This window comes from Aspergillus ibericus, assembly GCF_003184845.1.
Source record: "Aspergillus ibericus CBS 121593 unplaced genomic scaffold BO80scaffold_51, whole genome shotgun sequence".
Taxonomy (NCBI): domain Eukaryota; kingdom Fungi; phylum Ascomycota; class Eurotiomycetes; order Eurotiales; family Aspergillaceae; genus Aspergillus; species Aspergillus ibericus.
This window is the reverse complement of record NW_020292149.1, coordinates 156,928-171,530: the sequence shown is the minus strand read 5'-3', so window position 1 is coordinate 171,530 and position 14,603 is coordinate 156,928. Positions and strand designations below refer to the sequence as shown.

The following is a 14,603-nucleotide window of genomic DNA, read 5'->3' as shown; positions in this document are numbered from 1 at the left end:
ATTTAGTTAACCTTGTCGGTACTTAAAATCCGGTACATGTACATATACAAAGGTGGAAAAAAAGACCCTGTGATAATACTCCGTACCTTCCAGTCTTGAATGTTCTCTCCTCTCTAGAAAGGGCCCTGATTTCCCCTCCTCCGTTAGTGCTTTCGCGGGGGAGAGCGAGAGTAAGCCCGGAGGTAGGTCAGGCAGACCGTCAGACGATTACTGTCGTTTGTTTGGTTGTTGAACTTTGTGCATATAGTTTAACAGTGTAGTGTTTTCTTATAGTCATGCCGAGCTGTATACGTGTCTATGATTTTGATAGAACTTGGCTATTCCTGGAACTCACCCGATAGGACAAGATACGATCCAATCTCCTAGAGTTGCCATCTAGGGTTGCCAGGTTTAATTGTGATTCTCTGGGAGTTCCCGAACATTGCGCTTCCATTCTTGAGACTGGAAAATGAGTCCGCTGTCAGACAGCCCCAATCTCCCGAGCATAATTTTTATCGCCAGCAGGAAATGTTGAATAGAAAGGAAAATCCCGACATTCGCCTCCACGCACCGGATGGGAATATATGCTGAAACACAAAGAGAAACTCGAGGCTGCAAGACGGAGGTATCACACGCGAAATCCGAGAAGTCTAAGCCACGGCAGCAACAGGGATTTTCAAAGAAAAAAAAAAGCGAGTTATAACTAAGCAGGGCTCACCAATCGTCGTCATCCTCCTTTTCGTCATCTGGAGTTGATGTTAGTATGCGTACCATTGACACGATGAAGAAGTATACTTACCACTACCGCTGACCTTCTGCTTTCTCTTGGCCAACGCATCCTGCAAAGCCCCTGCCAAGCCTCCTTGGGCGGCGCCTCCACTGGGAGTCGGCGCAGACGATTCGCTGGCTGAGCCGGGGACGAGCGCTGCACTCCGATCGCGTTTGTCAGAATCCTTAACTTTCCGCAGGCCACCGCCTCCCTTTCCTCCAGACGCCCTGATAGCAGCCAGGAGGTCACCCCTACCACCTTCTGCTTGGGGCAGGGACGGAGCAGCTCCGCCAGGAGGTGGCGGAGGAGGCGCACCAGCGCCAGGGGGCGGAGGGGGTGGTGGGACCGAGCCTCCTGGTGGTGGAGGCGGCGGAGGTGCTGGGGGACCGGTGCTTGTCGGGGGCGGAGGCGGCGGGGGAGGTGGAACCGAGCTTGTTGGTGGAGGGGGCGGTGGAGGAGGAGGTGCAGGAGGTCCTGCACTAGGAGAAGGATACGATGGTGGGGGTGGAGGTGGGGGAGGAACGCTCGAGGATGGAGGTGGTCGAGGTGGCGGGGGAACGCTTGCCAAGGGAGGCGGGGGTGGAGGAGGCGGTACGCTCGATGTCGGCGGAGGAGGGATAGGCCGGGAAGCGGCAGGTACGGGTGGGGGCGGAGGCTGCAAAGGACTTCGGGGCGGGGGCGGCGGAGGCCCTGGCGCAGACACATTGGGAACTTTGGGGGGTAACTGCGGCGGTGGCGCAGGGCTCATGGTGCGCGGAGGCGGCGGCGGAGGCCCTGAAGGCACCGGCCGACTGGGTGGTGCAGGCGGAGCAGACACCTTGCGCTCGCCCTGAAACGGCGGAGGGACACCGAAGCGGGACTGGGGTTCATCCATCGGAGTCTTCGGAGGCCGTGGGGGAGGCGGAGGACCGGGAGTGGCTCCCGACAAAGCTCGCTGACGAGTGGGAGGCAGAGGACCCGGAGCATGAGCAAACTTACCGGCATCTGCAATTGGGGGCGGGGCACGGAACCGGTTCCTTGGAGGAGACGGTTCACGTTTCGAAGCAGGTTCCTCCTCCGCCGCGTCAATCCGAGTTCTCCGTGTCGGGGGCGGAGGCGGCGGGGCGCCTCGTCGGCTGCCAGTGCTATTGCCGGTGTTTTGTGGACTGATGGTGGCCACTTTCGGCCCAGGCGGTGCAGATGGGGGAGGCGGAGGGGGAGCTTTCCCTCTCCTCTGATCATCGGCAGGAGGCGGGGTAGGCGTCGTGCCTTGTTTCTGTTCAATATAGGACTTAATGAAGTCAAAGTTTTCCGCGATCAAGTCTTCTGTGATGCCCATTTGCAGGAGCTCGTCTAGAATACCCTTGAATGCCGGGTCATTGGTGTCGAACGGCAATTCCTTGCGTGGTGGGCTGGATGGAGGTGGAGGCGGCGGAGCAACCTGGATTGATGGGGCAGGGGGCAATTCTGCAGGTGTCACCGTCGGGGGCCCATGGGATCCTGATGATGAGCGGTGGCCGAGTAAGCTGCCAAATAGCGATCGTCCAACCCCGGACTTGCCATTCACCACCGGGGCAGGGCCCTGGCCGCGGGTAGATGCAAAGGGCGTCTGCCGCGTCTCTTTACTCGCATGCTTTTCTCGCTCATGTACCTTCTTGATGAATGTCTTGGCTTCTTTCTCGTCGGCAAAGGATAGTCCGGCGGGACAATCTTCTAATTCAAAGGAATGGAAGAACGTGCGATCCTGGTTGTATGCGAAGTTATCGTAGATCTCTTGGTCCCAGATAACACCCCTATTGGCAGGCTATAACCCAAACAAATGGTTGCAGTCAGTCAACCGTCCCAGAACAGGATCGATCGTAGTATGCTCACCGATACGTCCACCAATTTCAGCCAGAATGTGCGCCCGACCAAGTCATTTGCCAGCACTGCAGCTCCCTGTAAGCCAGTGTACGTCCATCTCTGGGTGTCTGGATGAGCCACATATAGGCGCGCAACGGCCACCGCAAGGATCTTATTGTCAGGTTTGGGGACAACCCTCCTGACAGTCTCCTTGTCGCTATCGTTCAAAATTGAAGGCATGACGATGTACCGGCAAAGAAAGACAACGGGCTAATGAATTGCAGATTGTAACCGGTGTAGTAAGAGCGGTCAGATCGCCTCCCGGAGGCGCATTGCAGGGTGCTGGTTGTAGATTTGTGAGCCCAAACCACCGAAGTGTGCTTGCTCCTCAGGCACGGATAAGAGCTGATACGGCGCGGCACCAACGGATCCGTCTAAGACAAAGGGGGGGCGGGATTCCCAAGCTCCGTGGGGTAGGTGGTGGCTGGTCCGCGACCGTAAGAATGTGAGAGGTGGGAGTGAAGTTCGTTTGGAGGCTATACAGGGTTAAAAGCCTTGAGCGAGTGAAATTGGGTGGTCAAGGAAACTTGCCTTCGGGGAGGGGAGAGGAGAGAAGAGGTCAAGTAGCCGGAAGAAGAGGAGCGTTGGAGGGAGAGAGCGACGGAGAGCCACTAAAGTCCACTAACGCCGCGGTGGGGATCCGGACGCCTCTGGAATCAACTGGCGCTCACTCAGCCGAGCCCAGTCACTTTCGATGGTGGGTGGCTCAATGGGTAGGTATGGCTTGGATACAATGCGTTTCAACACATGAGGCTCATTGTCTGAAGAATTTCCATCTCCGCAACTGACGGCCTAATTAGTGGTTTTCGGTTGCCCACGGTGGTCTCGTGTGCAGGGATGTCTGCCTGGGGCTCATACAACACCATGATCGCAAGGGTGGATTAGGCAGACACATCCATGCAAAATTCAAGAAAATTGCCTCTGACATTATCTCATTTGCTGGTCTCGCTAGATCACAGCCAACCATGTGAATAGAGTAAAGCTGCAGTGCCTCAATGATGACTTTCTCCTGCTGCAGTAGTATCGGAGCCTAACCGACGTCATCGCATCTGCTGCAACTATAGAAAGCTAGCCTCGTGTCGCCGTCCTTGCTACATCTACACTTCTCTCTCAACTCCTCAATAACATAACTTCCTTTTTCTCAGACTTGTCACCTTCCGCGATTAATCATCATTCATCACTATGCCTGTCATCCCTTCAAGCTCCGACTTCCCGGCCCCGCAAGGCAACAGCAATAACAACTCCTCCACAACCCAGGAGCAAAGGAACTCTGGTCATGGAACCGAGAAAGCCTCGATGCTTGACCACCTATCCAAGGGCCCTCAAATTCCTGACAGTAAGTCTGCGTTGCGCTTTTACCGCCCTCAAGCATGCCACAGGTAGCAGATCACTGATTGCTATAGGCATGCCACCCAAAGCTTCAAGGGAAGAGATTGAAGCACGCAAGAAGGAGTTGAATAAGTAGTGGAAACGCAATGTATACATGACCGTGTAATTCTGTTGTATTGATAGTTTTCAATTAATATGGTTATGTTTGTGATCTGACCCACTGATAGTTGTAGTTGGTATCCCGATGCTCCATACAGTAGCTATATACTATATATGTTCACCTCCATACTACAGTTGTAAGCTTGCCTGAAAAATTAGTTCAGAAGCACCTTCAATACTACTCACATAGCACTCTACATGAGGATAAGCCACGCATTCTATAATTCGCCCCTTTAGAGTATGAGGTAGTTGCTGCTTGCGCCCAGCGCCATTACATCATAGCACACGTGACCCCGCGTTCGCTTTGGTGCTTCCTTCGCGAAGGAAGATGACTTCCTCGCGTCAAGAGGCTCCTCATGCCACCTGAACGCCCCAATATACCGGTGAAGCTGTCCCTGCCTTTGGTAAGTACTCAAAAGTCATGTGTGGTTTGTAAGCGGCACTTCTCGAATTGCTGACAGACAAACCCAGCAATACCAGCAGGACATCTTCACCGAACTGCGCTCGGAGGATGAGTTGGTCATTCTTGCTCGAGGCCTGGGGCTCTTGCGCTTGGTGACAAATTTACTACATTTCTACGATGCTGCAGGGAACAATTTGGTACTTGTTGTTGGTGCTGACGATCGGGAAAATGAATGGATCGGAGAAGGTATGCTGCTGCTCGGACAGGTTATGAGTCGGTTATGTTGGACCAGTCCAATGCTGACCTTTTGCAAGCATTGGCTGAGCACTATGCTATCAGCAAAACTCCCCTGGCTAGGGGTCTTAAAGTGATCAACACTGACAGGGCCACGGTCCCAATGCGGTATGTTCTTTGTGCGAGATTAATGGCGTTCGATGCTGATATTAGTCCAGTGAGAAGATCTACGCAGAAGGCGGTATACTGAGTGTAACATCCAGGATACTAGTAGTAGACTTTCTATCAAGTGCGTGCAATGAAACGCGGCCTATTTTGTGATTTCTCTCCTCTAACCTGACACCCAGAGCTGCTCGACCCCGAGAAAGTCACCGGAATGATCGTGCTCCATGCTGACAAGTAAGAATCATGCCCCCGGTCATGGTTCGAGTATACTGATGATATACAGGATTACGGCAACGTCTATTGAAGCCTTCATTATCCGCGTGTATAGAGAACACAACAAGCGTGGATTTTTAAAGGCATTTTCCGACTCCCCAGAGCCATTCACGACAGGATTTGCTCCCTTGGCTAACTCCATGCGCAACCTTTTCCTTCGCAAAACCTCTCTCTGGCCGCGCTTCCATGTCACTGTCGCAGATGCTCTTGAAGGTCACAGAAAAGCAGAAGTTATCGAGCTGGAAGTACCGATGAGTGATAAGATGCGCGAAATACAAAATGCCGTCCTTGAGTGTGTGGAGATATGCATAGGCGAACTGAAAAAAGCAAATACTGGACTTGACATGGCAGACTGGACCTTAGACAGTGCATTACACCGGTCCTTTGATGTTGCGATCAGGCGCCAACTTGACCCCATATGGCATCGTGTCAGCTTCCGGACCAGACAAATTGTCAGTGATTTGTCGGATCTCCGGGCAATTCTTCAGTACGGCCACCTCTCGCTTTCTTGGCCTGTTCCATCAACTAACGAAATTTCAGTGCTTTACTGACCTATGACGCTGTCTCATTCCTCAAATTTCTTGACACAATTGTCACAGCACACACTCCCCCTCCAGGGTCTACAAAGCATAACTATTCGCCGTGGCTTTTCCTTGATGCAGCTGACGTGCTTTTCCAGACTGCGAAGTCAAGAGTATACCAGGGACGAATTAGCAACGAGGTATCCCTCTCATCATCGACGTCATTCCCTACCACGCTTCAACCTATTCTGGAAGAGCAGCCCAAATGGGAAGTCATGGCGGAGATACTGGAAGAGATTGAGACAGATGCATACCTCAATCCAGTCAATGTGGATGAGTCGAATAGCACCGTGTTGATTATGTGCAGCGACCAACGAACCTGCCGGCAACTCCGAGAGTACCTGGGCACGATGCATGCCGATGTGGGTAGGAAAAAACAGGAAACACTGGATCCAGGTGATGCCATCAGTGAAAAGAAAGGTTCGGCTGGAGTGATGCTGCGCAGAAGGCTGCGGGAATATCTTGATTGGAAGACTTCTCTGACCAATGTCAGTAAGAACTTTTCATCTAAACCACCAGATGAGGGGTTACAAGCACCGGCGGAAAAGAGCACGCCTGGGTCTTTGAATCAAGGAAGAGCCCCGTTGAACAAGCGGCGCCGAGTCCGCGGAGGAGGCACATCGGCCGTTCCAGTACGCGTGCCAAACAGCAGTGTACAGGTAGACATCGAACCGCCGGCCCAAGTGTCGGCACTTCTGGACGAGATTCAGCCAACAGAGGTCGAAGAGACCCAAAAGGAGGAAATACTTATCGATGATTTGGAGGATACGGATGACTACTACGAACTATGCGATATGGATGACTTGGTCATGATACACCCATACGACGGGGATATGGATGAGCATATTCTCGAGGAAGTTCGGCCACGGTACATCATCATGTACGAACCAGACCCTGCGTTCATCCGTCGAGTAGAGGTTTACCGCAGCTCTCACGTTGGAAGGGACGTACGGGTCTATTTCGTCTACTATGGAGGATCAGTCGAAGAGCAGCGCTACCTGAGTGCTGTACGACGTGAGAAAGACTCGTTCACGAAACTCATCAAAGAAAAAGGCGTAAGGTCATCCCCTGTCACCATCTAAGCAACTATTGACTGACTCACTATACTAGAGCATGGCTGTCACTATCACACATGACAAGAGCCTTGAAGACCCTCAGGAACAGTTTCTTCGAACAGTAAACACCCGTATCGCTGGAGGAGGCCGACTGGTCGCAACAGCATCACCCCCTCGAGTAGTGGTAGATGTTCGGGAGTTCAGAAGTGCTCTCCCATCCCTACTACATGGAAACAACATGATTGTGGTCCCATGCCAACTCACAGTCGGTGATTACATTCTCACCCCTGATATCTGCGTGGAGCGCAAATCAGTCCGTGACCTGATCGCTTCATTACGGAACGGCCGCCTCTACAACCAAGCAGAGACCATGCTCCAACACTACAAGAACCCCCTCCTCCTCATTGAATTCGACCAAAACAAATCCTTCACCTTCGATGCATTTGCATCCGCAACTACACCGGGCACTACATTCCTCACCGACTTCGGATTCTCAACCTCCGGAACAAGCACCCTATCCTCGAATAGCTCCCTCGTTAACCCATCTAGCCCTAAATCCGCCCAACACCTTCTTGTCCTCCTTACCCTCACCTTTCCCCGGTTAAAAATCATCTGGTCCTCGTCCCCCTACCAGACGGCAGAGATCTTCGCCGAGCTCAAGAAGAATAATCCGGAACCGGATCCCATCCGGGCCGTCCAGATGGGGCTGGACATAGACGTTGCGGCGTCGTCCCACTCTGGTGACATTATGGCGGCGGCCGGAATAGAGCACCGGGTCTTCAATCTCCTGCCGCAGGACATGCTCCGGGCTGTTCCAGGCGTGAACCCCAATGTCCTCGAGCAGCTGATTGTGGAGACGGGAAGCATTCACGAGATTGCGAACATGAATGTTGAGCAGTTGGATCCTTTGGTAGGAATCGAGGCGGCACGGAAGATAGTTGGCTTCTTCCGCAAAAGTGTGTTTGAGGAAAGCTAGTTGTTGTATATACGCTCCGTGTCACCTAAACACGCGAGAATACCAATTGATTGAAATGTTTAATATTCGTAACCCTTTCATAACTCTACCATCCAGGTTTTTCAAGATTTAAAAAACAAAGGAGCGAAATGAAAGGCATAACGAATGAGCAGGGAGCAAACACAAAGATCACCCATACGCCACAGGCCGTACACAGTGCGGCCTCCTTGTACGCATTAAGCCACCCTTCCGTAGCTAACCCAAGAACGCCCTCACGACGGAACATGATTTATGTCCAGAAAACGGATATACCCCCATCATGAAGAAACCCTCAGGTGTACCCCTGCCCCTGATCCATACCCTGAACTATAAGGAGCCGCACCGGGCGCAGTAAAGGCAAGCGCCTACGCGAAGCGGGGAGGCGCTGCCGCCCTAATTCCTTCTCTCGAGACCTTCCCGGTGAAACCTCGACTAGCACAGCACGCACCAGCCGCCCGATTTCCTCCTCTCGAAGCACGTAACAGCTTGTCGGAAGGACACTCGGCAAGGTTCCCCCCCCGTGAAGGCTAAAGAGGCTTGACGAGTCGAGAAAAACAGAACCGAACCCAGTCGCTCCGGCAGGGGTATGAGATCGAAGCCCCAAAGGGCATTTAGAGCTCGTCGACATCGATCTCCTTCTCTTCTTCGCTCTCGCGGTCCTCGTCGAACTCGACGTTGTCCTCGAAGCCCTCGTGGCCGTAGGTGTCGGTCTCGTTGATCTTGGCGTGCTCGGGCAACTCGCCGTAGGCCTTAAGACTTCTGGCCTCATCGGCGGTGTACTTCATGATGACGTCGCCCTTTTCGTCTTGGTAGTCACGCAGCGAGAGAAGGATAATGTCACCCTGGTTGATCCAGACCTTCTTACGGAGCTTGCCACGGATGTGAGCCAGACGCTTCTCGCCGTCGAAGCAGAGAGCCTCCAGACGGCCGTTACCGAGCATCTTCACGACCTGCGCGTACTCCTGGCCCTCCTCCTTGAAAACGAGCTCACGCTTCTCGTTGTCGTTCTCGTTCTTTCCACGACGACGGTTCTTACCGCCCTGTTTATTGCACAAGTATTAGCAAACTATCTATAACATGGATTGATTTTATCTGGCGATGCCCTGGGCCCTTCTTTATGCATCCATACCCGCCTTCCTGGGTGGGGTGCCGTTGGAGGGGAATATGGTGGCAAGAGCGCCCAGGGCAGCCTGAAAGCGAAAATCTGTAAAGCGGGGTTCCCGGGCGGGATGCACAACTAACCTTTCCCTTGTTCTTGGGCATGTTGAAATCTCGCTAACCGCGGTGGTCTTTCACTCGGTGCGATAGCAGATGTTCAGGGGGAAGAAGAGGTTGAATAGATGTCCCTAGGGACCAGAGGAGGTGGAAGTGGGGGGAAAGACGAGGAGGCGGAGGGAAGCGAGGGCCCGGCGGGTGTTTTCGAGGCTTTTCGTCCGATTATGTCAGCCACGGTGGGTGGCGGCCTGATGGCCTTGTTCCCGCCTGAGGCCCGCTACAAGGGACCCGCCAATCATTGAGGACGGTATTGACCGCCTGGCGGCAGAATCAGGGACCGCCGAAGCATCCCCGACAGGCCCGGATTCTTTTTTGGATCGCCAGGTCGATTGCGCCCTCTCTTGGTTCGTATTCCACGTCTAATGCCTGTTTTGATTCTACTCGCTCATCTCGCGGACTGCTTACGGTCTGCTGTTATAGACACCAACTGCTCGCTACCAGAAGAGCTGGCTTTCTTCTGTTCCGACCAGGCGCTGACCGCATGCTACTACTACTGGGTGCTAATTTTTGAACTTTGAAGCATAAAAGCTAGCGTCCTGTCTTCATTCTCCTTTTCACAGATCAACAGCCTTGACTACGGGCCCTCTCACACACGCCCATCATGGTGGTAATATTAAGAAACACCAAGGCTTTCGTGCTACGCTACTACCCCGTCAACAAACCATCGCATGTTGCCCTCCGGTACCTAACTGCGGATGTCCACCCCCTCCAGCCTAAGATCGCACACATGTATGCCACCCGTGATAAGGACATGTTATGGTGGATGATAAATCCTTCCTACCTGATGTCCACAAAAATGAAGCGCGTGGTTCGATCATGGTGTAGTCGACGAGCTCGGATGGCCTTCCAGCTAGCGTTGAAAGAGCACGGCTATGACACGCACGGTCGAAGAACCGGAGAGAAATCGTTGGATGCTGGAAAAGAACAAAAGGACCTGAAGGGGAGAGTTGAACTGGTGCTTCACGCGGACATCATCCGGGCGCAATTCGAGGACCTGCAGAAGGAAATGAATGCTGGAGTGGATGCTTTGATAGATAGAATGGGGAAGAATGCGCATCCGAAGCCAGGGAAGAAGAAAAAAAGCAGCGAGGCAACTACTAATGACCAAGGGACCAAGTCATCATAATCTTCTCCGAAAAAAATACCAATAGTAATCAAGTCGTGGATATCGATACGGTCTCGTTGTATATTTGTACAACAAGCCGGTGGAAATATACTTAACCCCCTTGCGATGCGCTGCGCAAGACATGCAGCACTTTCCTGTCAGTCATGCATGTTGAAGACATGAATGGGGGCCAAGTAATGCTCCATATCCGGTGTCAATGGAGCATGTCACGTTCGTCCAGAGTCGGAATGATGGAGGGATTCAAACCATGAATCGTTCAAGCATCGCCGGCTAGAGACCACGCGGCCGAGCCTCCTTGGCGCCTGTCGCTACCGGCCGATCTCCATCCAGCATGAAGACAACAACATCTCTCCTCTTGCGACTCCCTCTTCCTTCCCTTTCAATCCCCAGGTGTTCTCCACGCGACTTGACGTCTCCCGACATCTCAGGGCCATCCTCTCTTTGATGCGTCATCCTTGAAAACCCGCCACCTGCTTCCAAGATGTTGGTCTCCTTGACAGTTGGAAAGGTAGACGCAGGAGTCGCCGTACTCTTAACTCAGGACAACAGACTCGTAAGTCCCATCCCATCCATACCCCACGACCATGCAGCGAGCGATTGACGCACGAGCCTGCACGACATTTCCCCTTAACCCAATTCACCCCCTTTCATAGCAATCCCAACACCCACTAACCCCCCTCAGATCGAGTTCCCCTCCGTCCTCCTCCCCAACAACATCACCTCCGGCAGCATCGTCGACATCACTGTCGCGCGCAACCACAGCGCCGAATCCGCCAGCGCAGCCAACTTCCAGACGCTCCAAAAACGCATCCTAAACACCTACGGCATTAAGACCCCCACACCCCCCGTCCTCCGCCTCCGCAACGCAACTCAAACCTCCCTCGTCCTGGAATGGGACCCTATTGACCTAGCCACCGCATCCCTGAAATCCCTCTCCCTGTACCGAAATGGCTCCAAAGCCGGCTCCATCCCCCGTCCGCTCGAAACCCGGAGCACCAAAATCAGCGGCTTGGCCATCCACACCGAATACACCTTCCATCTCGTCCTGCGCACCACCGCCGGCACCTACCAGTCGGAAAAGCTGGCCTGTCGGACGCACAAGATGACGGATCTTTCCGGTATCACGGTGACGGCGGGCGTGCTACCCCCGCAACAGAAGGATGCGTTGGCGGCTGCGTTAGACCGGATTGGTGGAAAGCTGATTGATGCGGTCCGCATTGATACCACTCACTTCGTCTGCACGGAGGGGCGGGGTCCGCTCTGGGAGAAGGCCGTCGAGATGAATATCCCTGTCGTTGTGCCGGAGTGGGTGGATGCTTGTGAGGCGGAGGGCACGATCGTTAGCGTTCGTGGGTATTATTTGAATGCGGATCCCAAGGCGAGACAGCTGGGCCCGATTCATAGTTCCACGCAGCATCAGCGGACGGTATCGACGGCTACCTCGTTGGCGCCTCCGGCTGTCCAGGTTCAGACGCCCTCGCGGCAATCGGAGCAGGACGGCGAGCAGAATCTCGAGCCCCCGGTTACGCCGTTTCCAGGTGCTGAAATGACCGGCCAGCCCATCGCGGAAGAAAAGGAAGTTGACTCAGAAGAGGAGACGGAATCGCCGCCTCCTCCGCCTCCGAAGGATGAGGACAGTAAGGGCGAAGCCGATGGGCAGAGCGAGACACCTCCATCTCCGCCGGAGAAGGACGAGGACGAGAACGAAGGAGGGGAGACCCAAGAGAACACGCGAGACCAGGAAGACGAAGACCAGGACTCATCATCGAGTACCGATGATGCGAAGGAGGGCAAATCCAAAGAGGGAGGAGGCGAAGGAGACTTCAATGAGGTCCCTCTGTAATAGTCCCTCTCCCTCTCCCTCTCCCCACTGATTCTGTTTTCCCTTTCTACATCCACGATTCAAGTTGACTAGCGTCATGAGTGTATATCCGATACATTAGCCCCCCCCCTCCCCACCCGCGCTTCTTCGTATGAGTTATTTCTTCCTTTCCTTATATGGGCGGAAAGATGATGTCACGGGGGCTGGTGTATCTCACGTTTTGTCTTTTCTATTATCTTACTCTATTCTCTTTTTTGAGCTTACGCTCCGGTCTATTGTGTTTTACCTTCTAATAGATTAGGTAGCCTTTGTATAGTAAGTTGCATCCGCACTCGGTCTTTGCAAACCGGTCAATTCTAGGTAGTAGTAGGTCTAATCTTGAATCTCTAGCGCAGGCCCCTATATATCGGTACATCATCTCATATACGTATCCTCGTGATTCTATATTTGTGTGTTTTTTTTTTTTTGTTGTGACGCGTTGAAGCGTGTGGTGGTTGTATATACTCCGTATGTCGGGTGGAAAAATTGGGTGGTATTAGCGAGGGGGTGGTTCGCTCGCTCCGAAGTAGTGGTGCTTTATTGAGATATGCATTTATTTGACGTTGCGGACGACATAGTCGATGGCTTCCGCCACGTAGGCGACGTTCTTCTGGCTCACTGCGAAAAAGGGTTAGTGATGACGGACGTGGAATTGCTAGGCTGGGGGAGCTTACGGCCGCTGATGGAGGCTCGGCCGGATTTGATGAGATAGACGTGATATTTCTCCTTCAGAGCCAGCACCTGGGTGGTGGTGAGACCGGTGTAGGAGAACATGCCGTTCTAGCGGTATGTTAGTATGGTATTTAGGGTCTGGAGGAGGAAGGTTGGTACATACCTGCTCGACGATGTGCTTCCATGTTCCAGGAGTCTCGAGTCTGACGAGCTCATCGTAAAGAGCAGCCCGCATGGCCTTGATCCGCGAGCTCATGACCTTCAGGTCGTCTTGCCATTGTGCGGTCAGCGCATCGTTGGTCAAGACCTTCTTGACGATCGAGCAGCCACCGGTAGGGCCCATGGAGAACTCTCCTCTGATGAAGTGGCAGAGGTTGTTGACCACGAGATCGCGGAGGTCCTGGGACCCCTCAGCGAGCACGTAGTGGAACGCGCCGACACGCTGGCCGTAGAGACCGAAGTTCTTTGAGAAACTCTGCGCGACGCACATCTCCATGTGCGGCTTCTCGTGGAGGAAGTAGCGTACCGCCCAGGCGTCCTCGTCCGCGGAACCGGAGGCGAAGCCCTGGTACGCCGAGTCGAAGAAGGGGAAGATCTTCTTGCGCTCGCAGAGATCGGCAATGGCCTTCCACTGCTCCTTAGTGGGGTCCAAACCAGTGGGGTTGTGTGCGCAGGCGTGCAGAAGAATCACATCACCCTCCTGAGCATTGGCCTCAAGGGTGGACATCATGCCCTCGAAGTCGAAGGAGCGAGTCTCGGCCTTGTAGTAGGGGTAGGTCTTGCGGGGAACATCCACGAGATCCCAGATGGTGACGTGGTTGGCCCAAGAGGGGTCGGAGAGCCAGACAGTCTTGGGGTTCATCTTGTGGGCGAGGAACAGAGCGCCCAGGTGGTTGGCACCAGTGCCTGCCACAGCTTGGACGGAGCCAATTCGGCCCTTCAACGCCTTGTGCTCCTCGCAGAGGTTCTTGGCGTCAAAACCGAACATCAGGTCTCGAGCCAGCTCGAGGAAGGGGATGTCACCCTCAATGGCAGTGTATTCGTGTCGGAAGAGGTTGTCCTCGGCGAGCAATTGCTGCTCAGCCTTGCGCACAGCAGGCAAAGGCCAGGGCTTGCCATCGTCAGTGCGGTAAACACCGACTCCGAGACTGACCTTCTGGGGGAAAGTGTCATTGGCGTATTCGCGGTTCAGGGCAAAGATCTCGTCAGCCGGCAACGGAACCAAATTGAGGACAGTCATGGTGGGGGTTGAGGGGTGGTCTGATTATGGTGTTGGATTAAGCGGTTGTTTGGATCGCGCTCGCGAGAGGGACTGTGGTAGTTGATATATACGTTGGAGGGGCCGTTCGGTAAGATTTTCCGCTGCAGACGGTAGGACTCGGCCGTGCTAAAGGTGGAGCAGAGGAGAGAGGAAGCGATTCAATGGCAGGAGGGTATAGTAGCAATCGACCCGAAGAGCGTATCTGTACAGCGGGCGAATGACGGGTCACGAAAATCGGTAGGGAGAACGGTGGATCAAGACATGAGTCAAGCGCGGTGCAGAGCTGAAGCCATGGAAGTTGGCCGATATCGCCCACCGCGGCGAAGCTGGCCATGCGGGCTAGCCTCCTAAATACCCGCTGCTTGTCCCCCCCGTATCATCAAGAATTTTTTTGCTTGTTCTCGCCACTGATGGGGGGAAACGAACCGACGGAAAAGTGCGCTTAGTGAAGGTTCCTGAGAGGACGAGTCGGTGGGTCGAACCAGACAATGAGAAACCGTCATTCCCGGCTCGTGCCTGGAGGTTGCGACGGGGGATGTTGGATAGCATCTCGTGTCATCCTGCTTCAGTCCGGGGGCCGATCCCG

The 14,603-nt window shown here is 53.8% G+C and overlaps 7 protein-coding genes across 7 annotated transcripts; 4 read left to right on the top strand and 3 right to left on the bottom strand.

Annotated features, from left to right (window-relative positions):
• Positions 1–261: 261 nt before the first annotated feature.
• BO80DRAFT_468263 (WASP family protein) lies at positions 262–3,177 on the bottom strand. Its single transcript, XM_025722918.1, has 3 exons — positions 2,600–3,177; positions 779–2,531; positions 262–725 (listed from the first exon to the last, which is right to left on the bottom strand). Exons 1-3 carry the CDS (start codon positions 2,807–2,809, stop codon positions 694–696), a joined length of 1,995 nt encoding a protein of 664 aa, XP_025571238.1. The 5' UTR covers positions 2,810–3,177; the 3' UTR covers positions 262–693.
• Positions 3,178–3,388: 211 nt separating this feature from the next.
• Positions 3,389–4,103, top strand: BO80DRAFT_468262 (uncharacterized protein). The gene is made up of 2 exons (XM_025722917.1): positions 3,389–3,965; positions 4,033–4,103. Exons 1-2 carry the CDS (start codon positions 3,812–3,814, stop codon positions 4,092–4,094), a joined length of 216 nt encoding a protein of 71 aa, XP_025571237.1. The 5' UTR covers positions 3,389–3,811; the 3' UTR covers positions 4,095–4,103.
• A 370-nt stretch (positions 4,104–4,473) lies between these two features.
• On the top strand, positions 4,474–7,831 carry BO80DRAFT_483588 (ssDNA endodeoxyribonuclease RAD1; the record flags this gene model as incomplete). Its single annotated transcript, XM_025723439.1, has 8 exons — positions 4,474–4,521; positions 4,589–4,797; positions 4,878–4,922; positions 4,973–5,043; positions 5,102–5,153; positions 5,203–5,679; positions 5,733–6,828; positions 6,884–7,831. The coding sequence occupies 8 exons, from the start codon at positions 4,474–4,476 to the stop codon at positions 7,802–7,804; spliced, it is 2,919 nt and encodes a 972-aa protein (XP_025571236.1). The 3' UTR covers positions 7,805–7,831.
• Positions 7,832–8,433: 602 nt separating this feature from the next.
• BO80DRAFT_458646 (translation initiation complex factor eIF1A) lies at positions 8,434–9,085 on the bottom strand (the record flags this gene model as incomplete). Its single annotated transcript, XM_025722301.1, has 2 exons — positions 8,434–8,862; positions 9,065–9,085. 2 exons carry the CDS (start codon positions 9,083–9,085, stop codon positions 8,434–8,436), a joined length of 450 nt encoding a protein of 149 aa, XP_025571235.1.
• Positions 9,086–9,734: 649 nt separating this feature from the next.
• Positions 9,735–10,223, top strand: BO80DRAFT_312979 (uncharacterized protein; the record flags this gene model as incomplete). The annotated part of the gene is made up of 1 exon (XM_025715050.1): positions 9,735–10,223. A coding segment is annotated over one exon (489 nt), but the record flags the coding sequence as incomplete, so codon positions are not given.
• A 481-nt stretch (positions 10,224–10,704) lies between these two features.
• BO80DRAFT_365327 (putative chitin biosynthesis protein (Chs5)) lies at positions 10,705–12,066 on the top strand (the record flags this gene model as incomplete). The annotated part of the gene is made up of 2 exons (XM_025716190.1): positions 10,705–10,776; positions 10,906–12,066. 2 exons carry the CDS (start codon positions 10,705–10,707, stop codon positions 12,064–12,066), a joined length of 1,233 nt encoding a protein of 410 aa, XP_025571233.1.
• Positions 12,067–12,637: 571 nt separating this feature from the next.
• BO80DRAFT_458644 (putative aspartate transaminase) lies at positions 12,638–13,996 on the bottom strand (the record flags this gene model as incomplete). Its single annotated transcript, XM_025722300.1, has 3 exons — positions 12,638–12,702; positions 12,759–12,864; positions 12,920–13,996. The coding sequence occupies 3 exons, from the start codon at positions 13,994–13,996 to the stop codon at positions 12,638–12,640; spliced, it is 1,248 nt and encodes a 415-aa protein (XP_025571232.1).
• Between the last annotated feature and the right edge of the window lie 607 nt (positions 13,997–14,603).

What these genes read in the sequence shown, in the direction of transcription:
- BO80DRAFT_468263 (XM_025722918.1), bottom strand. Translation starts at nt 2,809, where the DNA reads ATGCCTTCAATTTTGAACGATAGCGACAAGGAGACTGTCAGGAGGGTT. An exon ending in TGAAATTGGTGGACGTATCG is followed by an intron (nt 2,532 to 2,599) that starts GTGAGCATACTA and finishes TTTGGGTTATAG; the next exon opens with CCTGCCAATAGGGGTGTTAT. An exon ending in GCAGAAGGTCAGCGGTAGTG is followed by an intron (nt 726 to 778) that starts GTAAGTATACTT and finishes CATCAACTCCAG; the next exon opens with ATGACGAAAAGGAGGATGAC.
- BO80DRAFT_468262 (XM_025722917.1), top strand. Translation starts at nt 3,812, where the DNA reads ATGCCTGTCATCCCTTCAAGCTCCGACTTCCCGGCCCCGCAAGGCAAC. An exon ending in GGGCCCTCAAATTCCTGACA is followed by an intron (nt 3,966 to 4,032) that starts GTAAGTCTGCGT and finishes TGATTGCTATAG; the next exon opens with GCATGCCACCCAAAGCTTCA.